Consider the following 27307-nt stretch of genomic DNA (forward strand, 5'->3'; position numbering starts at 1 on the left):
CCAGTAGCTCATAAGCGTTCCGCAGCCTCTGAGGGTGAGGAAGTTACCTGGGTAACGACGCGACTCGGTTGAAACTATATATAAGTAGGCGTGGTTTCTAAAAACACTTTGCCCAATCAGCGCGAAGCAAAACAAAGGAGACCTTGCGTGTAGGCGTGGTTTAGGCTAGAAGCGAGGCTCGGTACGCAAATGGTAGTAAGGGAAGGGCTGGGCTGTGAGGGGCTTGGCCGCGGATGCAGGCTGCTGGGTTTTGGGTGGGGGTCAGGGGATCTGCTACTCTTGCAGCTGAATGGCACAGTGCGGCTGGCAGCGCCCGGGAAACATGCGGAGCTGAGCTGCCCCTCATCCCTTTCTGCCCCGGGAGGGGCGTCAGCTCCCAGCCATGACTGACCTGAACAAGATCCTGCACAAATGGAGCGCCAGCCTCAAGAAGGGCACTGACTTCGACTCATGGGGGCAGCTGGTGGAGGCCATTGATGAGTACCAGATGTAAGTGGCTTGGCTGGCAGCCTCACCCTTGGGCCGGGCATAGAGTGGGTAAACTAGCCTTAGGGTACCAGGAACCCCCCCCCCCCAGTCAGCAGCTGCAGAACCTCTTGGGATGGGCATAGAGTGGGTAAACTAGCCTTAGGGTACCAGGAACCCCCCCCCCCAGTCAGCAGCTGCAGAACCTCTTGGGCCGGGCATAGAGTGGGTAAACTAGCCTTAGGGTACCAGGAACCCCCCCCCCCCAGTCAGCAGCTGCAGAACCTCTTGGGCCGGCATAGAGTGGGTAAACTAGCCTTAGGGTACCAGGAACCCCCCCCCCCCAGTCAGCAGCTGCAGAACCTCTTGGGCCGGGCATAGAGTGGGTAAACTAGCCTTAGGGTACCAGGAACCCCCCCCCCAGTCAGCAGCTGCAGAACCTCTTGGGCCGGGCATAGAGTGGGTAAACTAGCCTTAGGGTACCAGGACCCCCCCCCAGTCAGCAGCTGCAGAACCTCTTGGGCCGGGCATAGAGTGGGTAAACTAGCCTTAGGGTACCAGGAAACCCCCCAGTCAGCAGCTGCAGAACCTCTTGGGCCGGGCATAGAGTGGGTAAACTAGCCTTAGGGTACCAGGAACCCCCCCCCCAGTCAGCAGCTGCAGAACCTCTTGGGCCGGGCATAGAGTGGGTAAACTAGCCTTAGGGTACCAGGAACCCCCCCCCCAGTCAGCAGCTGCAGAACCTCTTGGGCCGGCATAGAGTGGGTAAACTAGCCTTAGGGTACCAGGAACCCCCCCCCCAGTCAGCAGCTGCAGAACCTCTTGGGACGGGCATAGAGTGGGTAAACTAGCCTTAGGGTACCAGGAACCCCCCCCCCAGTCAGCAGCTTTAGAACCTCTTGGGACGGGCATAGAGTGGGTAAACTAGCCTTAGGGTACCAAGAACCCCCCCCCCAGTCAGCAGCTGCAGAACCTCTTGGGAAACAGTCCTGCCCATGACATGGTTATTCGGTATAGTGCCTCAGTAAGCTTGCCTGAGGGGGAATGCGCTGTTCCTATGTTGCAGGTATGCATAGTAAGTAATTGCCAAGTGGAGACACCTTCATGCAGTACCAGCTGTGGTGGAACTAGTGGTTACTTTGCCCCACAGCAACATTATTCTGGGACCCCTCAACTTTAGGAATATCTTTCTCATATACTGAAACTTCCTATCAATATCTACATTATAAATTGTGAGTGTTATAGTGTATATATACTGTATAGTGGGCCCGTTATAGTGTATATATACTGTATAGTGGGCCCGTTATAGTGTATATATACTGTATAGCGGGCCCGTTATAGTGTATATATACTGTATAGCGGGCCCGTTATAGTGTATATATACTGTATAGTGTGCCCGTTATAGTGTATATATACTGTATAGCGGGCCCGTTATAGTGTATATATACTGTATAGCGGGCCCGTTATAGTGTATATATACTGTATAGCGGGCCCGTTATAGTGTATATATACTGTATAGCGGGCCCGTTATAGTGTATATATACTGTATAGCGGGCCCGTTATAGTGCATATATACTGTATAGCGGGCCCGTTATAGTGTATATACTGTATAGCGGGCCCGTTATAGTGTATATATACTGTATAGCGGGCCCGTTATAGTGTATATATACTGTATAGCGGGCCCGTTATAGTGTATATAGACTGTATAGCGGGCCCGTTATAGTGTATATAGACTGTATAGCGGGCCCGTATAAGTGTATATAGACTGTATAGCGGGCCCGTTATAGTGTATATATACTGTATAGCGGGCCCGTTATAGTGTATATAGACTGTATAGTGGGCCCGTTATAGTGTATATAGACTGTATAGTGGGCCCGTTATAGTGTATATAGACTGTATAGTGGGCCCGTTATAGTGTATATAGACTGTATAGTGGGCCCGTTATAGTGTATATAGACTGTATAGTGGGCCCGTTATAGTGTATATAGACTGTATAGTGGGCCCATTGGCCGCAGTGACAGCAGCCCAGAGCAGAAAAGGGGGCTACGGGGGGCATTTTTGGGGGCACAGATCTTACCTGCTAAAGGGCTGTGGGGGCCTTGGGCTGGTACAGAATCCCAAAACTGCATTTTTAGCCTGTTCCAGACATATTGGATACCATATACTCCTTTGGGGGAGAATATAAAAGCACCCAATGCTGGGGCTGAGTGTCTAAGTTGCCCAGTGGGGCTGTACTACCAAAGTAGTTCCATTGGTGGCTAGCTTCTTGTTACAGTGTGAGCCAACTGTTTGCTGTGGGGACAGAGCTAACATGTGAAACTAAAACCTGGGGGTGTTATTACACAAGGCTCTTTCATTGGGCAATTGGAAAACAGGGACTTGCTGCTTCCTCGGGGGAGGCCATTGGCAACATTCTCCAGCAGCTGGCTGTAGCCATAAGGCAAAGCCGCAGTGCTTGCAGTGCCATTTTAATGCCCAAGGCTTTCTCTGACCTGGGCATGAAACCATAGAGAAGAACACACATTAGCTAAGGAATGCCCAGTCTGCCAACCTCCCCAGTGTTGCCAGAGGGCCACATCCCTGAAGTAGAAATGACAGAATTAGTTGCTGTAATGTGCTGGGAGTTTAGTCATTTAGCTGTATAATTGTCCCTGATGTTAAGATGAATAAACCTGTGTTTGACTGATCTGCATTCAGCTGCACTGGGAGGTGAAGTTAGAAGTCAGACCAGCAGAGGGAGCAGGACGAGCCCACAAAGCTCTCTGCTGTTGGTTGCTAACAAGCTACTAATACATCTGAGTGACAGCGGGGCAAGGAGCTCCTTGGCTGCAGTTTCCCTTTATATTCCCAGCTATTGATAGGAAGATCCAGTGATGTTGACACTGATGTGCCATCATATTTGTTAAAATGAAATGTAAGTTGGCATACAGTAACGCATGTAATCAATATACCACTGCCAGTGACTAAAATGGTGCCCTCATTGCTCCAGGGCTGACTTGCCTGGGGGTAAAAAAGGACCCAGTCGTGACTTACTGAGCTGCATAACGGAAACTAGAGGGTGGAAAGTGAAACCAATGCCCCCACAGCCAGCCCATCAGAGAGCCACGCCAGAAGGCAGATCCTGTATTGGATGAGGCGGCGTCCGCCGCTCTGAGTTTATATTATGTTAAACAAATGTTATTAGGAAATTCTGTTTGTATAACAGAACTGCAGCTAGAAGTGTTATTCTACTCTTGTATCTGGATTGTGAGTGAGCGGCTCAGCAGTTTAGTGTGTGTGTCTCATTATCTGCCTGCTATTCAGCCTGTGCCTAACCAGGAACTAAACCTCTACTCGCCGGGACAGTCACTGGCAACTGATAAACTAGATTAACTAAAGTTATGCCATGGTTTGTATCTCATAACTTCCTGTCTAGCTTGTCATTCAATCAGAGTTGTACTAATACCATTAAACATTACATTTCAAAACCCCATACACACTAGTCCCTCCATCAAACAACAAAGTGTTTATTTACTGGGCAGAAATCAGCTTAGAGAATAAAAATTTGCTGTATTCTAACAACTGAGAACTCAGTGTGAAGCTGTCTGCTTTATACTCGCACAGGACCTAGTGTTGAAACTGCTTGAGATATAGAAGTGTCAGATGAAACTTTATTAATTACTGTTTTTCCCTAGCAGATTTACTAGAATGGCTTTGGTCCCCTACACTTCATTCAAGCATAAATTTGCTAAATTCTTCTTTGCGTAAGTGTGTAATGACCAAGTGGGAATCCCCTGCACTAATGCACATCATAGGTGTATTCAAACCTGAGATCATTTTGTGCTAAAGTGTTTTAAGAGGTGGGAATAATGTAACCCCCTACTGTAAATGATAAGGATATTAGCAGTCACTGAGGGGTTCTGTGCCCATATAAAGGCACAAGGCTGCAGGCTGAGTTATACAGGGAGTATTTGTTGAGAGAAGATTAAGTTCAATGGAAAATCTCCCCTTCCCTTATTTTGTTTCTAGAACAAAATTGAGAATGGGGAGAAAATGTTCCCCAGAAGAATAATTCTCTTTGCAAGTAGTGAGACAATGGAGGAATACAGCACAGACCATATATACTATACAGGTCACTATCCTCATATTTATAACTGGGAATCAAGACACAACTGACATCACTAAGCTCTGTGTAGAAGGATCTATTTTACAGGTTGTTAATGGCTCGGTATGCTCTAAACTGTGGGATTTCCAGTAAGCACAAACCTTCTATAGACAGGGACCCCTTGGCCGGTGTTACCATGCTGTCTGCACTAAAGCAGATGCTTTTGGAATCTTGTTTGAGGCTGTTTTTATGCAATTTAGTGCTGGAAACATGAAGTCATTATTTTGCTCTTCTCCTTTCCAAGCTTAGAATTCCCTGCGAGCGGCTTTCCTCCCCACGCATTTCGCTCACTGTAGTGATAAAAGTGGAACCCAGAGAGCAGCGGGATTCCAGCCAAATGCTTTCAATTTCAGGCTAGTTATTTGCTCAGCTTCCCACCCAAGCCCTGGCTGTTTTGGGTGGAGTTTTTCAGCAGGATGTGAGTGCGAGGATGGATACACAGATGGCCGGTTTCGCTCATTATGGGAAATGGCTCGGCGCTAACTAGAAGAGCAATGATATGTGTAATTCGCCTTCTGTGCAACGGGCAATAGTTTCTGTTTGCTGAGTTCATCCCTGGAATAGTTTAAAGGGAAATATTCTCTGGTGACTTCTTTCCCAAAAACAAATGTTGTAAAGCTGTTCCAGTGGATTTTAGGGAACAGCTATCAAATAAAAATTGGTTATTAGAGGCGTTTTTCACCTTTAATTGTAGCATGACAATTTGCACTTGCTTTTCATTAGTTATTTTTTGTGGTTTTTCAGTTATTCAGCTTTTTGGAATTCCAGTTTGGAATTTGAGAAGCTACCTGGTTGCTAGGCTCTTGTGTACCTTAGCAACCAGGCAGTGGTTTGCACGAGAGACTGGAATATAAATAGGAGAAGGTCTGAATAAAAAGATAAGGAATAAAAAGTAACAGCAATCAATTTGTAACAATTGTATCCTCACAGAACAATAGTTCTTTTTGGCTGCTGCGGGTCAGTGAGCTGTTTGAATCTGGACAGAGGTAGAAACAAAGGCAAATGATTTAAAAACTCTAAAAAATAAGGAAGACCAATTGCAGAGTTGCTAGGAATAGGACATTCTATAACATACTAAAAGGTAAACCGGCCCTTTAATGAGTGCAATTATATTTTACTTATGTTAACTGCACTTTTGTTACAGACTTCATTTGGGCTTCCATGGAGTGGGGTTTGTAAATGATAGGGAATGTTTAGCTTATGATAATACATAATATGGTACATTCTCATTGATATCATTGAATCTTTGCTTTGCCTCCTGTGCAGATTAGCACGGCAGCTCCAGAAGGAAGCCCAGTCTCCAGCCAACTCCTCAGACTTTACAGAGGATCAGAAGGTATGCGCTACAATTCTCTATAATTCCTCAGGGCTAATAGATTTATAAAGGGGCAAGTATACACCTGTGGGGCTCCTTTACTAACATGGTACTTAGCCAGCAGGCTCTCAGGTCCCATGATTATGTCATCAGCCTACAATGGTGACATCATGATCAGGTCAGTTTACTCTTGGATTCTTGTGCCTATTGTAAGTAATTTTTTATGTATATACTCAGATAGCGCTACTTATTAGTGATGTGCGGACGGCCGGATACCCGCAGGTCGGGCAGGTTCGGGCCAGCCTCGGCACACCATTTGTGGGTCACAGGCGGGTTTGGGTTGACCTTTTTTCCCTGTCCATGACCTTACACTTCTGGTTTCTGAATATATTGGGGCGCCTGCTTCTTTTCTTACATCACCGACTGGGCGGGTCGAGCGCGGGTCAGTAAATAGAGGTAGAAGCCGGGCGAGTAAGGTTCGAATTGGGAGCGGGTGGGTTAGGGCCGCACATCAGTAATACTTATACAATAAATGAATGGAACAGTGGTCATTACAGTAATAAATACAAAGTACAGTTGCATTAAAGATTATGAGTTGTGTCAAAGAGACAAGAGAAAGGAGGTCCCTGCCCCTTAGAGCTTGCAATCTAAATAGATTTGTGAGTGTGTTTGCTTTATTGTAGTTCTTGCTACTTTGGTCTATTTATCATCTGCATCTGGTTATCCGCCTGCCCCGATCACTTGCTGTTGTCTGACTTTATTTGATCCCTACCTGGTCCTACCTTGTCACCTGTTTCCTGCTTTCATATTGTACTTGGGGGGCCTTGTAAGTCATCTTAAAAGTGACCAGCCCTGTGCCTTACATTGACCAAGTGAACAGATCTTTCCCTTACGTGTCCAATTTGAGGTGGGGTGATATTGGATTGATCTGATGGTTTGGTTCTCAGGCTGAAGGATTGTAATACATTGGCGGAATACTAGGACCACACCATCATGCTCCTTATCCTGAAGGGGTTTTGAAATGTGCCCAATTTTTGCCCATATATCAGTCAGGTAGGCTCGTCTGAGGGCCTCATACACGGGCCAATAAGCTGGCTGTCTGCCGGTTACTTTTTCAGCCATGGATGGCCTTTGTATTACTCATAGGGGCAATAGTGCAATAGTATACTAACCAATTATCAACACTGATCCGTCTAGTTCAGGTTAGAAAATAAAACACAGTTTGATTGGATACTGTGGGTATGCAGCTTTGTCACAGTGAGCCTCTATAATAAGCAAGTGTCAGTCATCACATTTTTGTTAGTTTCAGTCGGCATTAAATTCAAGAAAAAATAAAAAAGCAAAGTCCCCTAGTGTGACATCAAGGTACCAAAGAAGAAATAAATGATTAAAAACAGAAAATTGGCCAAATATATCAATATCCTGTGGGGTTAGTGATGGAATCTCTGCACCCGTGGGTAGAACACTGCCCACTCAGGCCCTGAGCAGCTGTCTCTGTGAGTCACATGGGTTGCCGTGGGTGTCGGTAACCCCCCCCCCCATAGCAGGGTAAGGCTCAGTTAATAGGGGGGGTTAGTTATGTTACCATTACCAACCAGTGTTGGAGACTGGGAAGCAGCTATTCTGTTGCAGAAGTGTTTGATTAAAAGTGGGGGACCCTGGGTATTCAGGAGGCTTGGGTTCCGTGGGTAAAAAAAATACAAAAATCAGGGCTGTACAACCTGCAACAGCTTCCCCTGACAGATGAAGGATTCTGGGAGTTGTAGTTCCCACAAGCTTGAGTGCTGCAAGCTGGACACCCCCACTGTATATACTAACAACATCTAACAATTGCTCTATAACTCAATGTGTCCATTGTACTTTTATCCGTGTTCTCCCCTCTACAAGGCCCCTCAGATGCTGGGGGCCCGGGATAAATGCTATCTCAGCCCTACCCACTTACAGACGTTAACATTTTTAGTTATTATTTTTTTTGCTCTTTGTTTTTTTTTTTTACTTCTGTTGGTGAAGGAGAAAATAAATAGGTGAGGAGGGGGCCCAGGATTTCCTGCCGTGTCTCAGGGGTGGGTGCTCAGTCTCGGGGTGTATTAATAACTTGGCATTGGTTCCTGTATCTAGTAGAGTTGTTCATCTATAGAGTAAACTAAAGAGACAACTGAACATTCTTGTCAGATTATTTCAGCCGGACTCGGCTCAGGCAGGAAAGAAACATCAAGCAAATTGCTCCTGAGGGGCCAGTGAACGCCCCGAGTGCCTTTTGGGGTCCGGTGCTGGCGGACTCTTTCCCATTGACTCTGTGCTTCTGATCAGGACTGACACCTGCACATTGCTGCCTGTCACAGCTGGTTCTTTCTGCACCGTGGGGCCCTGTGATTATTGATTGCAGATCTGGCTAGGGCCCCACTTATCCTAACATATTGGCCATGCTTGGCCCCGACAGGCTGAAAGATGAATAGGAGAGGGTCTGCACTTTGGGGGACAGGGGGCACACACATATGGTCACCCAGGGGACGGGGGGAACACCTGTATGGTCACCCAGGGGACGGGGGGAACACCTGTATGGTCACCCAGGGGACAGGGGGCACACCCATATGGTCACCCAGGGGACGGGGGGAACACCTGTATGGTCACCCAGGGGACAAGGGGACACACCCGTATGGTCACTCAGGGGACAGGGGGCACACCCGTATGGTCACTCAGGGGACAGGGGGCACACCCGTATGGTCACCCAGGGGACAAGGGGACACACCCGTATGGTCACTCAGGGGACAAGGGGCACACCCGTTTGGTCACCCAGGGGACAGGGGGCACACCCGTATGGTCACCCAGGGGACGGGGCACAAACGTATGGTCACCCAGGGGACGGGGCACAACCGTATGGTCACCCAGGGGATGGGGAACACCCGTATGGTCACCCAGGGGACAAGGGGCACACTCGTATGGTCACCCAGGGGACGGGGCACACCAGTATGATCACCCAGGTTATGAGCAAACTTAGGGGGCTGTTCCTGCTGAATTGTGCTTAGTACAGGGGAATCCCTATGCTGCCATAGTTTTATGGTATCTCTCTGTAGAGGCTATGAGCAAACTTAGGGGGCTGTTCCTGCTGAATTGTGCTTAGTACAGGGGAATCCTTATGCTGCCATAGTTTTATGGTATCCCTCTGTAGAGGCTATGAGCAAACTTAGGGGGCTGTTCCTGCTGAATTGTGCTTAGTACAGGGGAATCCCTATGCTGCCATAGTTTTATGGTATCTCTCTGTACAGGCTATGAGCAAACTTAGGGGGCTGTTCCTGCTGAATTGTGCTTTGCTTTGACCTTTCTGGAGCTTATCCGACTTTTTATCAGCTTCTTTGGGGAACACACATTTCTGATGCCCTATAGGCTCTGCCTCGGCCTCTCTGGGTCCCTCAGTGTTTGGAGGAGGCTGTTTAAAGCAGAGTTTATTTCCCACTCTCTCAGTGTATTTGTGTAGGAAATGAGTCTGTTCAATTTATTTATTTTTTTTTTATTCCTTAAATTCTTTGTTATTATAAAGTATGAGCTAAGTGCGAGTCACTTCCTCGCTGCCATTCCTGCCGCAATGACGCCAACTTGTTTCTGTCGCCCCTGTCTGTCCTGCCTGTGAATGGGCGGCTTTCATGAGCTGAACTCCCCTACACACGGCCGGTGATACTCAGTACATCACGTGAGCTGCACACTTTATGGCTTCCCAGGGATGTGGGAGTTGGAAGGAGCAGAATGTATATGGAAACTGGAGACGGCGTTGGCTGCGCCCCAGTAGGACTTATTCACTCTGTGGAGCCACCACACCCAGCTTTCAGCGAGGAAATAACACTGAGCCTATGGCTTCCAGCGCTCTGTATATATATATATATATATATATATTTAGCCTTGGTCCCTGCTGTATCTGCTCGAATGTATCCAACCCATTGAGCCCCAGAATTACATAGAACATGCTCATTATGATTAAGGCACAGTAGTGATTGTAGTAAAATATTGGGTTTATATATTGAGTTTATTTAATGGTTAAATGATTCCCTTTCCTCTGTAATAATAAAACAGTACCTGTACTTGATCCCAACTAAGATATAATTACCCCTTATTGGGGCAGAACAGCCCTATTGGGTTTATTTAATGGTGAAATGATTCCCTTTTCTCTGTAATAATAAAACAGTACCTGTACTTGATCCCAACTAAGATATAATTACCCCTTATTGGGGCAGAACAGCCCTATTGGGTTTATTTAATGGTTAAATGATTCCCTTTTCTCTGTAATAATAAAACAGTACCTGTACTTGATCCCAACTAAGATATAATTACCCCTTATTGGGGCAGAACAGCCCTATTGGGTTTATTTAATGGTTAAATGATTCCCTTTTCTCTGTAATAATAAAACAGTACCTGTACTTGATCCCAACTAAGATATAATTACCCCTTATTGGGGGCAGAACAGCCCTATTGGGTTTATTTAATGGTTAAATGATTCCCTTTTCTCTGTAATAATAAAACAGTACCTGTACTTGATCCCAACTAAGATATAATTACCCCTTATTGGGGGCAGAACAGCCCTATTGGGTTTATTTCATGGTTAAATGATTCCCTTTTCTCTGTAATAATAAAACAGTACCTGTACTTGATCCCAACTAAGATATAATTACCCCTTATTGGGGGCAGAACAGCCCTATTGGGTTTATTTAATGGTTAAATGATTCCCTTTTCTCTGTAATAATAAAACAGTACCTGTACTTGATCCCAACTAAGATATAATAACCCCTTATTGGGGGCAGAACAATCCTATTGGGTTTAATTAATGTTTATTGATTTTTTAGTAGACTTAAGGTACGGAAAGACCCCTTATCTGGAGTACCCTTGGTCCCAAGCATTCTGGATCGCGGGTCCTATACCTGTATTAGAAGCCAACTGATTAACAGACCTGAAAAAGGAGCACACAAGCCATTGTGGGGAAGCTGGATTCTTGGCTTGAATAAAGCAGACTGTCACATTGCTTCATGAGTCAGAACCAGCAGTGCAGAAAGGGGAAAAATGCTGCTCTAAAAGTGAGCAGATGTAACAAGCAGATGTTGGACATTTCAGCTTTTAATAGACTTCTAAATCTAAAGGGAGGGCCCTTGTTGCTTCCTAGGGGCGGGCCCTTGTTGCTTCCTAGGGGCGGGCCCTTGTTGCTTCCTAGGGGCGGGCCCTTGTTGCTTCCTAGGAGCGGGCCCTTGTTGCTTCCTAGGGGCGGGCCCTTGTTGCTTCCTAGGGGCGGGCCCTTGTTGCTTCCTAGGGGCGGGCCCTTGTTGCTTCTCAGGGGAGGGTCCTAGCTACTTTTATAGGGGCGGGCACAGCTGTTTCTTGGGAGGAAGCACCTGTTGTCTATTGGAGGCCATTGACTACTTCACTAAGATGGCCACTAGCTTGTTCGTAATGGTGGGCATCAGTTGCGTCTTGGGTGAAGGTAACACTTGCTTTAAAGGGAGGGCAACTGTTGCTTTTTATGATGTGGTACCTGCTTCTTCCTCTGTTTGGGCATCAGACGCTTCTTGGGAGGAGGAACCTGCTGCTTATTGGAGGCCATTAACTACTTCACTAGGCTGGCCCCTGGCTTGTTCTTAATGGTGGGCATTAGTCGCATCTTGGGTGAAGGTACCACTTGCTTCTTGAAGGGGGTACCTGTTGCTTCATAGGGGTAGGTACCTGCTAGTTTTAGGGGATGGCACTTTCTGCTTCTTATGGGATGGCACTTTCTGCTTCTCATGGGATGGCACTTTCTGCTTCTTATGGGATGGCACTTTCTGCTTCTCATGGGATGGCACTTTCTGCTTCTCATGGGATGGCACTTTCTGCTTCTCATGGGATGGCACTTTCTGCTTCTCATGGGATGGCACTTTCTGCTTCTCATGGGATGGCACTTTCTGCTTCTTATGGGATGGCACTTGCTGCATAGAGTTGGGAACCAGCCACACGCTGAGGGTGAGCAACAACTGCTCCTTCATGGAGGGTGCTGGCTGCTTCTTGGAGGAGGGTGCCGGCTGCTTCTTGGGTGGAGGTACCTGTAGCTTACTAGAGGCCATCTGCTGCTTCTTAGTTGTAGATTTCATCTGCATCTTGGGCGAAGGCTCCAATTGCTTCTTGGTTGGAGGCACCTGTTGCTTTTTGGGTGGAGTCTCCATCTGTTCCTTGGGTGGAGTCATTGGTTGCTTACTGGGGGCCATCAGTTTGGTTAAAGATACCAGTTGCTTCTGGAGAAAGGATAGCAGCTGCTTCACATAAGAGGATCCCTGTTGCACCAAGGATGCCATTTGTTTTTCAGTTGCAGATACCAGTTGTTTCACAGGAGGAGGGATCATCTGTAGCTAAGGGCAGAGTTTCCGTTGGTCCATGAGGGGCGTACCACTTGCTCCAGGGGAGATTTGCAGTGTCATAGGCCAGTCCATTGCTTCTGGAGGGTAGAAACCTGTTGCATCTTGGAGATGGCTATCCATTGCTTCTTGGAGGAATAATAGCAGTGGGCAGGGAAAGTGGCTGGCACAAGTGTATGAGTTTACTCCTGTACAGGCCACACTGGGGCATTATAGGCCTGGGATTGGAGCAGTGATACACTGCTGCTATGAGCAAACTTAGGGGGCTGTTCCTGCTGAATTGTGCTTAGTACAGGGGAATCCCTATGCTGCCATAGTTTTATGGTATATCTCTGTACAGGCTATGAGCAAACTTAGGGGGCAGTTCCTGCTGAATTGTGCTTAGTACAGGGGAATCCCTATGCTGCCATAGTTTTATGGTATATCTCTGTACAGGCTATGAGCAAACTTAGGGGGCTGTTCCTGCTGAATTGTGCTTAGTACAGGGGAATCCCTATGCTGCCATAGTTTTATGGTATATCTCTGTACAGGCTATGAGCAAACTATTAGGGTTGTTCTGCTGAATTGTGCTTAGTACAGGGGAATCCCTATGTGCCATAGTTTTATGGTATCTCTCTGTACAGGCAATGAGCAAACTTAGGGGGCTGTTCCTGCTGAATTGTGTTTAGTACAGGGGAATCCCTATGTGCCATAGTTTTATGGTATCTCTCTGTACAGGCTATGAGCAAACTATTAGGGTTGTTCTGCTAATGTTGTACATTGAGAATTCAATATTTAGCTACAGTAGAACCCCACATTTTACATTTTTTCAGGGAACCAGAATAGTATAAAATCAGGGAAATGCATTATTTATTGCTGCAACCACAAAAAATTGTGTAAAATGTGGTTAAACTTTGAATCGTGGGCTGTAACATTGGGGTTTTGGTGTATTTTATTGCTGGCAGGGTTCCCTGCTTCACTGTTAGGGAGTATAATACAGATGCATTATGGGAGTGAATAGGGAAAGCTCTGACCTACCTATAACAATAGTAACGTAGGCAAGGCTGAAACACTTTCATTGAAACGAGGCTTTCCAATAGAAAAATAGTGATCTAGTCGGCAAGTACAACCCGGATTCCAAAAAAGTTGGGACACTAAACAAATTGTGAATAAAAACTGAACGCAATGATGTGGAGGTGCCAACTTCTAATATTTTATTCAGAATAGAACATAAATCACGGAACAAAAGTTTAAACTGAGAAAATGTACCATTTTAAGGGAAAAATATGTTGATTCAGAATTTCATGGTGTCAACAAATCCCAAAAAAGTTGGGACAAAGCCATTTTCCCCACTGTGTGGCATCTCCCCTTCTTCTTACAACACTCACTGTGTGGCATCTCCCCTTCTTCTTACAACTCTCACTGTGTGGCATCTCCCCTTCTTCTTACAACACTCACTGTGTGGCATCTCCCCTTCTTCTTACAACTCTCACTGTGTGGCATCTCCCCTTCTTCTTACAACTCTCACTGTGTGGCATCTCCCCTTCTTCTTACAACTCTCAACAGAAGTCTGGGGACCGAGGAGACCAGTTTCTCAAGTTTAGGAATAGGAATGCTCTCCCATTCTTGTCTAATACAGGCCTCTAACTGTTCCATCGTCTTGGGCCTTCTTTGTCGCACCTTCCTCTTTATGATGCGCCAAATGTTCTCTATAGGGGAAAGATCTGGACTGCAGACTGGCCATTTCAGTACCCGGATCCTTCTCCTACGCAGCCATGATGTTGTGATTGATGCAGAATGTGGTCTGGCATTATCTTGTTGAAAAATGCAGGGTCTTCCCTGAAAGAGATGACGTCTGGATGGGAGCATATGTTGTTCTAGAACCTGAATATATTTTTCTGCATTGATGCTGCCTTTCCAGACATGCAAGCTGCCCATGCCACACGCACTCATGCAACCCCATACCATCAGAGATGCAGGCTTCTGAACTGAGCGTTGATAACAACTTGGGTTGTCCTTGTCCTCTTTGGTCCGGATGACATGGCGTCCCAGATTTCCAAAAAGAACTTCGAATTGTGACTCGTCTGACCACAGAACAGTCTTCCATTTTGCCACACGCCATTTTAAATGATCCCTGGCCCAGTGAAAACGCCTGTGCTTGTGGATCTTGCTTAGAAATGGCTTCTTCTTTGCACTGTAGAGTTTCAGCTGGCAACGGCGGATGGCACGGTGGGTTCACTGACAATGGTTTCTGGAAGTATTCCTGAGCCCATTCTGTGATTTCCTTTACAGTAGCATTCCTGTTTGTGGTGCAGTGTCGTTTAAGGGCCCGGAGATCACGGGCATCCAGTATGGTTTTACGGCCTTGACCCTTACGCACAGAGATTGTTCCAGATTCTCTGAATCTTCGGATGATGTTATGCACAGTTGATGATGATAGATGCAAAATCTTTGCAATTTTTCGCTGGGTAACACCTTTCTGATATTGCTCCACTATCTTTCTGCGCAACATTGTGGGAATTGGTGATCCTCTACCCATCTTGGCTTCTGAGAGACACTGCCACTCTGAGAAGCTCTTTTTATACCCAATTATGTTGCCAATTGACCTAATTAGTGTTATTTGCTCTTCCAGCTCTTCGTTAGGCTCAAATTTACTTTTTCCAGCCTCTTATTGCTACTTGTCCCAACATTTTTGGGATTTGTTGACACCATGAAATTCTGAATCAACATATTTTTGGTAATGGTACATTTTCTCAGTTTAAACTTTTGTTCCATGATTTATGTTCTATTCTGAATAAAATATTAGAAGTTGGCACCTCCACATCATTGCGTTCAGTTTTTATTCACAATTTGTTTAGTGTCCCAACTTTTTTGGAATCCGGTTTGTATTTAATGAATGTGTAGTTGCCCTTTAAAGGAAGATCTGCTGTTTCTTTGCCAGAAAGGCCAAGTAGAGAGCAGCCCTTTGGCTCCGCCGTACCTAATGTGCCCTTTATTCTGTCTGCAGAAAACCATTGGGAAGATTGCAACATGCCTAGAGCTCCGCAGCGCCGCCCTACAGGTACGTCTGCCTCCAGCCCCTCCCCATCCTTACCTTGTCCTGCTTCCCTATCCCTACATCTGCCTCCCTGCTATTGTGCTATTGGGTGTCGTTCCTCCCGCCCCCCCCCCCATCCTTACCTTGTCCTGCTTCCCTATCCCTACATCTGCCTCCCTGCTATTGTGCTTATTGCCATTACTATTGGGTGTCGTTCCTCCAGCCCCCCCCCCCCCATCCTTACCTTGTCCTGCTTCCCTATCCCTACATCTGCCTCCCTGCTATTGTGCTATTGGGTGTCGTTCCTCCCGCCCCCCCCCCCATCCTTACCTTGTCCTGCTTCCCTATCCCTACGTCTGCCCCCCTGCTATTGTGCTTATTGCCATTACTATTGGGTGTTGTTCCTCCAGCCCCCCCCCCCATCCTTACCTTATCCTGCTTCCCTATCCCTACGTCTGCCCCCCTGCTATTGTGCTTATTGCCATTACTATTGGGTGTCGTTCCTCCAGCCCCCCCCCCATCCTTACCTTATCCTGCTTCCCTATCCCTACGTCTGCCCCCCTGCTATTGTGCTTATTGCCATTACTATTGGGTGTTGTTCCTCCAGCCCCCCCCCCCATCCTTACCTTATCCTGCTTCCCTATCCCTACGTCTGCCCCCTGCTATTGTGCTTATTGCCATTACTATTGGGTGTTGTTCCTCCAGCCCCCCCATCCTTACCTTGTCCTGCTTCCCTATCCCTACATCTGCCCCCCTGCTATTGTGCTTATTGCCATTACTATTGGGTGTTGTTCCTCCAGCCCCCCATCCTTACCTTGTCCTGCTTCCCTATCCCTACATCTGCCCCCCTGCTATTGTGCTTATTGCCATTACTATTGGGTGTTGTTCCTCCAGCCCCCCCCCCCATCCTTACCTTATCCTGCTTCCCTATCCCTACGTCTGCCCCCCTGCTATTGTGCTTATTGCCATTACTATTGGGTGTTGTTCCTCCAGCCCCCCCATCCTTACCTTGTCCTGCTTCCCTATCCCTACATCTGCCCCCCTGCTATTGTGCTTATTGCCATTACTATTGGGTGTTGTTCCTCCAGCCCCCCCATCCTTACCTTGTCCTGCTTCCCTATCCCTACATCTGCCCCCCTGCTATTGTGCTTATTGCCATTACTATTGGGTGTTGTTCCTCCAGCCCCCCCCCCCATCCTTACCTTATCCTGCTTCCCTATCCCTACGTCTGCCCCCCTGCTATTGTGCTTATTGCCATTACTATTGGGTGTCGTTCCTCCAGCCCCCCCCCCCATCCTTACCGTGTCCCTTTTCCCTATTTCTACGTCTGCCTCCCTGCCATTGTGCTTATTGCCATTACTATTGGGTATTTACATCTTATCTTTCTATCTAGGCCCTCCTCTATTCATATTCTTATCTCCCGTTCAAACCACTGCCTGGTCACTAAGTTAAATTGAACCTTAGCAACCAGATGGCTGCCAAAATTCTAAACTGAAGAGCCGCTGAACAAAATGCTAAATGATTCAAAAACCTGAAATAATAAAAAATACTGACCAATTACAAGTTGTTTCAGAATAACACTCACTACATGATACTAAAGGTTAATTTAAAGGTTAGTTTTGCACGGCCAGACTTAGCCGTAACTGTCTTTCCTACAAAGTCTGAGGTTCCCAGCAACCAATCACTGCCCAGTGGCTAAACATATTGACACACTTATTAACCCTTTGATGTATGTAATGTAGAAGCTGACAGTTCTTATTCTGTATGTGACAGTACACGCAGTCCCAGGAGGGCTTCACGCTGGAGGATGTAAAGACACTAGAACCAAGTGAGTGTTTCTGTCTATCGGAATCATTTGTGACTCGGAACAGTACAGAATGAGTAGAAAATCCAATAAGTGCATTAAAAAAATCTAATTTAGAAGCCAGACTTATATGTTTTATGAAAACCAGGGTCAGTGACCCCAGCAACCAATAGCATTTTGAGTTGCAGGCTGGGAAGAAGTAGTATAAGAAGGCTGATTGCTCAAAATAAGACATATCAATATACAGACATACCTACCTGGGGGCGGGGTACTACAGGTATAGACTTCCTTGTGGATATATTGCCCTAAAGGTGTTGCTGAATTGCAGCTCCCAGCCACAGGGTGCCGAAGGCTAGTGAGGGATAGTGTTGGCTGTTCATCTTGCTATTGGCTCTGATACTGAATCTCTCCTGTATTTCAGTTCTAAGCTCCATTCTCACCTTCAACAAAGAATTCCCCTTTGATGTTCAGCCCATTCCATTAAGGTAAGTGCATTTATTTCCCATGGTATCTCCCTCTTCCTGTGGGCATATGCCCGGCTAGAGTGGGGCAAGTCTGTATATGGCATATGTGCATGGCAGGCCCAGCCTGAGCAACCTGAAGCATCCAGTACTCTTCTCTAGGAGGATTTTAGCGCCCGGAGAAGAGGAAAATCTAGAAGTAGAGGAAGAGGAAGAAGATGGTGGGGCCGGAGTTGGGTCTCCTGATTTGTTTCCTGCCCGTGTCCCAGGTGAGATCTGTGCCTCCATTACATTCCACTACTTATTGGCCATAGATTATAATACTATATATGTCAGGTGATTTATTGACGCTCCTCCCACCTGATGTTGTTGGGATCATGTTGCAGTATGGCAGCTCCATATCCTAAATATGATTCTACATGCAGGATAATGACTTTCTTGAGATATATAGAAGAATATATTGACACATGGTAGTTATATTGCTGTAACTCTCCCCATTGCTGAGACCGCGCTCTGCCTGTGAGTTATATCCCTGAATACCATCAATATGAGGCAATTGAATGGCTGGGGCCCAGCAGACAGTTTTACAGCTGAATTCCTGTCTTGCTTCAATTTGCTCCACCTAACACCATTTTCATGTTTCTATGTGATAAACATTACGTGGGAGCAGAGGTCCGACTTGCTGGTTCTGGCCCCGCTGTGCAGAATAACCTTTGGTCGGCCCCCAATAGCCCAGTAGACGGTACAGAAAGAGAACACTGTTCCAATGGTATCCAATCACCTTCATACAGGCCAGGGCGGGGGGGGTCTGGCAGAAGAGATGCCCCTAGCCCATACCAATGGAAGGGGGTATGAGCCAGGAGCATCTCTTCTGCCAGGGCTGCTGCATTAATAACAGGTTTGTGGGCAAAATAAAGAGCCAATAGCACTGCTGGGTCTTCTGCCCCGAAAGCCAATGTCACCATGCATTAGCCCTAGGGATTGATATGATGCGGGCCAAAACAGGTAGGTACCATTGGGTCCCAGGGGCTAGAGTAGGGGTGGGCAAACTTTTTGGCTCAGGGGCCACATTCACTTACAGCCGGGCCAGGCCGGCGTTACGCCCAGGGCTGCCATCAGAAATCACGGGGCCTCTCAGCTCCCCCCCAGATCCACTCCTCCGCATCCTCCAGCTCCACTCCCCGCTTCCTGCAGCTCCACCCCCAGCATCCTCCAGCTCCACCCCCAGCTTCCTGCAGCCCCCCCCCCCCCCCCAGCATCCTCCAGGCGCAAGGGGGGCAACCAATCAGGGCCAATATTTCTTTTAAGGGGCCTGTGTCGGTGGGCCGGATTAAAAAGGTCAGCCGGCCGGATATGGCCCGTGGGGCGTAGTTTGCCCACCCTTCGGCTAGAGGGATGTGGACAGAGCACCAACATATTCTGCATATTTTTACAGAGATTACACATTATTCTAATCAGTCTCTGCCCCAGAGGAGCTTACAGTCTAAAATCCTCATCACAGTCACACAGTCAGTAGTATCAGAAGCCAAATAACCTGCCTGTATGTTTTATGTGCAATATATTTCTATGCTTTGAAGAAACTTAACAGCAATTTTACATAAAAGGGCAGAACTTAGGGTGAAGACACACTGAGCTACTTTGTAGCAGCTACTCTAGAAAATCCCCTGCCAAAGACAATAATGAGAATTGCCCCTGCTAAAACACACTTAGAGACAATTATCAGTAAATGATCAGCATTGCCTGTTTGTAGTAGGCACAAGTAGCTGCTACTAGTAGCTCTGTGTGTCTTCACCCTTATATGCATGCTGTGTAGGTATTTGTTATGGGAGACGGCATTTTCCTTTCCTTCCTCACTTCCTGCCAGTGAGAAGTTCCAGAGCAGGAAGTGATTGGTGCAAAGGAATATTGCTTCCCCCTTTCAATGGATTTAATGAGTTGATGTTCTGTGAATGTTAGAGCATGAGTAGCCGCACCCTATGTGCCTGTTTGCCTGTAAGTAAGTGAATGAAGTTGTTCTCACTAACGGCTGCATGTCCCCCGTTTCTCTGTTGCCCGACTCCCTGCATGGCTTCATCATTCCCTCACTCCGCTCATCATTGTCCGGTCAACCCAGGAGCCATTCAAGGTACGGCCAGAAGGTTTTTGTTTTGTTGTTGTGTTTTGTTGCTGCTTCTGTAAAGGTAAACTCCATACACGGGCTGATTGTAGCTGCCGATATGGGTCCCTTACACTGATTCAGCAGCTTATTGGCCCGTGTATGGACACTACCGACGGGCCTGCCCGACCGACATCTGGCCTGAAATCGGGCAGATCTCGATCGGCCAGGTTTAAAAATCTAGTCGGATCGGGGACCGCATTGGCTCGTTGATGTGGCTCCCGGACCCACTTTTGCTATACCCGTCGTTATAATTCGATCAAATTATCCTGGATTCTCCTGATATCGCCCACCCGTAGGTGTCGCCAAGCGAGCGGAACGGCCGTGTATGGGGACCTTTAGAAGCATCATTAGAAGTTATTGTGGGGGCATTACATTGGATAACAAAGGCTTGTGGGCGTGACATTAACCTTCCTCTATGGGGCAGATTCATCAAAATGTGAGTTTAGAGCTTGTTTAATAAAAACTCACCCACGTTCTATTCATTCCTATGGGGTTTATAGCAGTGTATTTATTAGTGGGTGAAAGTTAGAACTCACCATTTGATAAATATGCGTCTAAAAATCCCATAGGAATGAATAGAACGTGGGCGAGATTTTATGTACAGGTATGGGACCTGTTATCCAGAATGCTCGGGACCTGGGGTTTTCCGGATAAGGGATCTTTCTGTAATTTAGATCTCCATACCTTAAGTCTGCTAAAAATCATTTAACCATTAAATAAACCCAATAGGGCTGTTCTGCCCCAATAAGGGGTAAATATATCTTAAGGTGCCCATACACTATAAGATCTTCACCCGATATCCCCACCTACGGGTGGGCGATATCGGGTAGCAAGCTGCTTTAAAAAAAAATAATCCGATCGTTTGGCCCTGGGGCCAAACGATTGGATTACATTTGAGCTTATGGGGCTCAAGCCGATGCGGTCCCCGATCCGACCGGATTTTCTAACCTGGCCGATCGAGATCTGGCCAATTTCAGGCCAGATATCGGTCGGCCAGGCAGCTCTGTTCTGCCCATACACGGGCCGATTAGCTGCCGAATCAGTCCAAGGGACCGTTATCGGCAGCTATAGTCGGCCAGTGTATGGGGACCTTTAGTTGGGATCAAGTACAGGTACTGTTTTATTATTACAGAGAAAAGGGAATCATTTAACCATTAAATAAACCCAATAGGGCTGTTCTGCCCCCAATAAGGGGTAATTATATCTTAGTTGGGATCAAGTACAGGTACTGTTTTATTATTACAGAGAAAAGGGAATCATTTAACCATGAAATAAACCCAATAGGGCTGTTCTGCCCCAATAAGGGGTAATTATATCTTAGTTGGGATCAAGTACAGGTACTGTTTTATTATTACAGAGAAAAGGGAATCATTTAACCATGAAATAAACCCAATAGGGCTGTTCTGCCCCCAATAAGGGGTAATTATATCTTAGTTGGGATCAAGTACAGGTACTGTTTTATTATTACAGAGAAAAGGGAATCATTTAACCATTAAATAAACCCAATAGGGCTGTTCTGCCCCCAATAAGGGGTAATTATATCTTAGTTGGGATCAAGTACAGGTACTGTTTTATTATTACAGAGAAAAGGGAATCATTTAACCATTAAATAAACCCAATAGGGCTGTTCTGCCCCAATAAGGGGTAATTATATCTTAGTTGGGATCAAGTACAGGTACTGTTTTATTATTACAGAGAAAAGGGGATCATTTAACCATGAAATAAACCCAATAGGGCTGTTCTGCCCCAATAAGGGGTAATTATATCTTAGTTGGGATCAAGTACAGGTACTGTTTTATTATTACAGAGAAAAGGGGATCATTTAACCATTAAATAAACCCAATAGGGCTGTTCTGCCCCAATAAGGGGTAATTATATCTTAGTTGGGATCAAGTACAGGTACTGTTTTATTATTACAGAGAAAAGGGAATCATTTTTAAAAATTTTAATTATTTGCTTATAATAGAGTCTATGGAAGATGGCCTTATCGTAATTCAGAGCTTTCTGGATAATGGGTTTCCGAATAAGGGATCCCATACCTGTATTAAGCTCTAAACTCACATTTTGATAAATCTGCCCCTTAAGGTGGCCATACACGCACCAATAGTATTGTAAGAAACCTAGTTTCATACGATGTTCAGTGCATGTATGGCAGATCAGTGAGACGACTGATAGCGCAAAAGTTTTGGATATCCGTTGTCTCATCTACAAGATTCTGATTGGGCGCTATTGTTTACTGGCAGGTCTCCTTCATTCCCCAGGTACGCTCCTACCCAGGCTGCCGTCTGAACCCGGGATGACGTTACTCACAATTAAAATTGAGAAGATTGGCTTGAAAGATGCAGGACAGTGCATTGATCCTTACATTACTGTTAGTGTAAAGGGTAAATATTTCTGCTTTTATTTCTATATTATTATTACATTATCAGCTAGCTCAGGCCTTTTAGTGCTGCTCAGTGTAGAATAGGATGCCCCCATTGTAAGCAGCAGTCCTGCCCTGCTTTATGGCTGAGATTCTAGCTATCTGTATAACAGAGCATTCTGTCACAGTGGCACAGATCCTATCTGATCCCCCCATTGTAAGCAGCAGTCCTGCCCTGCTTTATGGCTGAGATTCTAGCTATCTGTATAACAGAGCATTCTGTCACAGTGGCACAGATCCTATCTGATCCCCCCATTGTAAGCAGCAGTCCTGCCCTGCTTTATGGCTGAGATTCTAGCTATCTGTATAACAGAGCATTCTGTCACAGTGGCACAGATCCTATCTGATCCCCCCATTGTAAGCAGCAGTCCTGCCCTGCTTTATGGCTGAGATTCTAGCTATCTGTATAACAGAGCATTCTGTCACAGTGGCACAGATCCTATCTGATCCCCCCATTGTAAGCAGCAGTCCTGCCCTGCTTTATGGCTGAGATTCTAGCTATCTGTATAACAGAGCATTCTGTCACAGTGGCACAGATCCTATCTGATCCCCCCCATTGTAAGCATTAGTCCTGCCCTGCTTTATGGCTGAGATTCTAGCTATCTGTATAACAGAGCATTCTGTCACAGTGGCACAGATCCTATCTGATCCCCCCCATTGTAAGCAGCAGTCCTGCCCTGCTTTATGGCCCCCGGACCCTTTATGTTAATTGGAGTAAAGTAAATGAGAATATTCCATGTTGATTAAGTGCTGAGTGGGGGCCAATCCCAGGTCTCTCTGCTACTCGGGAGTTTCTATTTCCCCGCAGGACCTGGACTTCCCTTTCTGGGAATGGGATTAGAGCCCAAGGTCAGCAGATGCTTCTCTAAGATTCCCCTGCAATGCAGTCATTTGGCACAGCAGCCACTTCATTGCTATTTGGAAACATGTGGCAGTATGAGCAGACATGTACATGTGCAGTTAGTTATGGCCGGCAAAAGCACAGGCCTCCTTGTTCTGAACTACAACTCCCAGCAGCCCCGGACAAGGAAAGGAAGGTTGAAATTATAGTTAGAAAGCATGAGGGCTGCAGTTGAGATATCCAGGTTGTATGCGGAACTCATTGCCCAACCTCATTGCATTGATATTCTCACCTCATTGTACAGATCTAAACGGCATTGATTTGACTCCAGTACAAGACACCCCAATGGCCACGAGGAAAGAAGACACCTACGTCCATTTTAATGTCGAAATTGAAATCCAGAAACACGTGGAAAAGCTAACAAAAGGTGAGAATTCCCCATAGAAGTAACAGAGAAAGATGGTGATGTAATTACTATTCCAAACGGAATTTGTGTGTCCCTTTCTGTTCTCTGGTTCTGACTCATGAGAGAGGCTGTTACTCAGCTGGCTTCTGCTACAGGGTTTCAGGAGTCACAACGAGTATAAACAGACAACAAACTATTTAAAAATTGTCTATTGGGAGGTTGCATTAAATGGGTATAGTTCCCCTTTAAACCCAAGATGTTCCCTAATTGAAGCCATCCCTTGCTCCCTGTCTGAGCGCTCGAAGGCATTTGTGTCGATGGGTGGAATATTTCTTTTGCCTTCTTGGCAGAAAGCAGCAGGTTTTGTGCCATAACATCTTGATGTTTTTTACCCCCCCTACCCCCAGGATTGCCACCCAACCACAGACTTGGGGGGGTGGAATATGCAGAATGTAAGGGGCAAGGAGGGGCCCATTACTGCCATACATTCCTGCCGTTCCCTGATGAGCTTTCTTCTTGCCCAACCCGGTTATGGAGGGTGGCGCCAGGCCTTGGTGGTGCCATATCTCCTCAACTTGGCCTTGGCTACCTTAAAAACCCCCAGGAAGCCCCTTCTTGGACAGGGCTTCTCACATGACTCCTCTCTGTCCTTCCACAATGGCTGCCCTGCCTATAGTATATAGTAGTGCCAATGTGTAATGGGCTGTTGTATAAAAGAGCCTCCCTGATTGGCCCTGCTATAGACCTACAGACAGGAAGTTTGTTGTGCACTGATAAGTACTCCCCCTATGATCTCTGCCTTGTTTAGTTGCCCTTAGTTTCCCTCTCTAGACTTCATAAGGTCAGAATCAAACCCGACGGAGTCCATAGCGGGTTGATAATTGTAAGGGAGACCCAGATGCTATATCTATAGGTCCTGTTCCTATTTGTGACCCCCCCCCCCCATTTCCTATGCTTGTTTCAGGGGCAGCTATATTCTTTGAATTCAAGCACTACAAACCGAAGAAACGCTTCACCAGCACAAAGTGTTTTGCTTTCATGGAGATGGACGAGATCAAGTCGGGACAGCTCGTAATAGAACTGTGAGTGGGCCGGCACAGCAGTGCATTGTGGGAATGGTGCAGTTAGAGATGGGGAACTTTATATAGGGGAACATGACATTTACACTGATTGCCCGTTTATTTATATCCAGTAGGAGTGTAATTCTTACAGCTAAAGCCGTGGGTTTAATTAGGGGCAGGGCTGTATTTACTAGGGGAACCTGTATAAAACAAAACAGCCTTCAGCCTGCTCCTGGATACTGTGGCTGAATCTGGCGCTGAGGTTCGGGGGGTTTCTCTCTCTCCATGATAGGGGTATATAGGAAGGAGGGTTGCACTGCTGTCAGTGCTTAGGGCAGCACCAAATACAGCCCTGATTGGTGGACATTGTATGTATAAAAAAATAATATAATATAAAACAAATATAAAATATAATATAAATAAAACCATGGGCACATTATTACTTAGGCAGTAATCCATTGCAACCAATCAGATGTTTGCTTTCATTGTTTTTACCTGCAGCTGGTTGAAAACATCTAATCCCTGGTTGCTATGGGTAACTGCCCAGGTACAAATTTGCCCAGTATGTATGTATGAGCCCCACTGTGGGGCAATGTAACTTTGCTGCTCTCTCTGCCACTGCGAGGAAGGTTCCATTCTACCTGCCTTCCTTCCTCCAGCTGTATGATACAAGGAGGCACCAATACACTGGCAGGGGGGAAGGTTAATCTCTTACTCAGTTTAATCATTTGCACTTGGGGTATTTATTTTCCATGGGGCAACAATATGCACAGCTACTTGTGAAATAATCACTTTGGTTTTTTCATACGTAGCATTAGGGGCCCAGGCACTTGGGGGTAAAGCTTCCCCAAAGAGACAAAGCCATCTTAAAGAGAACCCCTGATCTTAGTCTGTCATTAGCAGCCTAGAGCCCACTGAGCACGTGCAGTGCCACTGACACACAAAAGATGGCCAAACAAGATCCAAGATGGGGGCAACTATCTATCTATACTGTTATAGGGCTGCTGAGCCTCTGGGCTGGTACAGTAAGGTCCCAATATAAAATACAGCATTTCTAGCCTTAATCTTAATTCTACCTTAGTTTACAAATGGGGAGCAGTTCAAGCAGTTTGAGGAAAATCCTCCCACGAAAATGAAAGAAGTTTGTTGTCTCCCCATAATAACGGTTTCCCCCTTCTATCCCCGTAGCTACAAGAAACCCACTGACTTCAAAAGGAAGAAACTACAGTTGCTGACAAAGAAGCCGCTGTACCTGCATCTGCTGCAAACTCTGCAGAAGGACTGAGCGTGGGCGTGTCCCTCCCAGGCCCGGCCCCCTGCAGTACCCCGGCACGCAGGCAGGGGGGGGGGGCATTCCATCACTGGAGTCACAGAGCAAGAGAAAGCCATCGGGATATGGAACGTTTATCTACATTCACAAAACTCATTTTTTTAATAGAAATATGTTCCCCGAAAGTATCTATTTTTGGCCCAAGGGTCGAGGCCGCAGCAATAACAGACTTGGGGTGTAGCACCTTGTGTTTCTCTGCCGCCCATGTACGTGCCCCGCGGTGTTAAAGGACTTGGTGACTGGCTCACTCTTGTACATAGGAGTCTAACACGTATGCTGTGTGTGCATACAGCGCAGGCATGCTACCCGGGGGGATCCATTATGTATTTACCCAGAACCCCAGTGCATGGAACCCCCCCTGTATTACATCCTTCCAATAAAAACCACTGGGATTTTTTATAAGCAGAATCCTATTTTCTACAGATCTAATTTAAATCCTTTGTAATCGGTGTAATGTGATTATGATGCCCCGCCCATCCCGATTCCTTGGCACCTGATTGGTCCTGTACTCATTCTAATGTATATTTTATATTTAATCTTCTACCGGCGCATTCAGTTTACTGGTAAAGCTGAATGGGCGGGAAAGTAATGATTTCCTATGTAATTGATTCCCAACACATAAAAGCCCCTAATTGCCCCAGAGTTTGCTGATACAGTGTGGGACTGGGTCTCCTAGGGCCCCCCAGAGCCAACGCTTACAGCCATTAGAGAGACATATAGGCATATTCTCTTGATTGGCCGATCTGACACTGTGCTGTATTCTTGTCACTTCCCATTGGCTCATATAGGTGACCAATGGCAGTGCTGTATAATTTGTAATCCATTGCCACAGCTTTCCCCAAATATGGCACCCTAAGCAACGTGTGGGTCACCTTGAAAGTGATTGGCAGCAGAGCCCACCCCTCATTGTACCTGAAATAGTACCACCCCCCCTAGTGCTACACTACATCATCCAATCAAAGAGGCAGTTGAACTGTTTTTTTTTTTCTTTTTAATATTGAAATATTGTTTGGCCCCAGGAGAGTGATTGACAAGGTGGGGCGCTCAGTAGAACATTGCAACAAACTCCACTTCCATGTAAACTTTGTTAAAAATAAATGGTTTTGTTAGATAAAATGTTGTTTTCTTTCATTATTGTATCACCCTGAGGGAAACACTGCTTGTCTGTACCATGATAAACAGCCGGAACTCACGCTAAGAGGTCGCCCAGTCCTATTACTGTAATGATCTAGGCCTTCAAAGTTGCCCTCAGCAGCTCCCAATCATGGGTCTTGTTAGGCCATCTTCTGTGTGTCAGTGGCTCCGCACATGCTCAGTGGGCTGCTGCTGAGAAGCTAAGCTGGGCGGTTACATCTGTCATAGAAGCTGATGCCACAGGGCTGATTAATAATCCTGATGCAGGTTGCACTGGTTTCTATGCTGCCAGGTAATGTGAATCTGAATTCATTACTAATCAGCCTTGCAGTGAGAATTTTTTCCTAGTATTACACAGCAGGACATTTTATCAGAAACACTGACA

At 46.2% G+C, this 27307-nt stretch overlaps 1 protein-coding gene across 4 annotated transcripts; it reads left to right on the plus strand.

The window, feature by feature from the left end:
• Positions 1 to 189: 189 nt before the first annotated feature.
• Positions 190 to 26904, plus strand: aida (axin interactor, dorsalization associated). 4 transcript variants are annotated; one of them, XM_012962829.3, is made up of 11 exons: positions 190 to 489; positions 5876 to 5945; positions 15276 to 15329; positions 17079 to 17133; positions 17531 to 17594; positions 17733 to 17839; positions 19684 to 19695; positions 21972 to 22112; positions 23296 to 23418; positions 24362 to 24479; positions 25647 to 26904. In XM_012962829.3, the coding sequence occupies exons 1-11, from the start codon at positions 383 to 385 to the stop codon at positions 25741 to 25743; spliced, it is 948 nt and encodes a 315-aa protein (XP_012818283.1). In that variant the 5' UTR covers positions 190 to 382; the 3' UTR covers positions 25744 to 26904. The 4 variants fall into 4 exon arrangements, with proteins under 4 accessions (XP_012818283.1, XP_012818284.1, XP_012818285.1 ...); XM_012962830.3 differs by having other exon boundaries at positions 21990 to 22112; XM_012962831.3 differs by lacking the exon at positions 19684 to 19695 and having other exon boundaries at positions 21990 to 22112.
• The last annotated feature ends 403 nt before the right edge of the window (positions 26905 to 27307 follow it).

The sequence above is a fragment of the Xenopus tropicalis genome, chromosome 5 (assembly GCF_000004195.4).
Source record: "Xenopus tropicalis strain Nigerian chromosome 5, UCB_Xtro_10.0, whole genome shotgun sequence".
In the NCBI taxonomy this organism is placed as follows: domain Eukaryota; kingdom Metazoa; phylum Chordata; class Amphibia; order Anura; family Pipidae; genus Xenopus; species Xenopus tropicalis.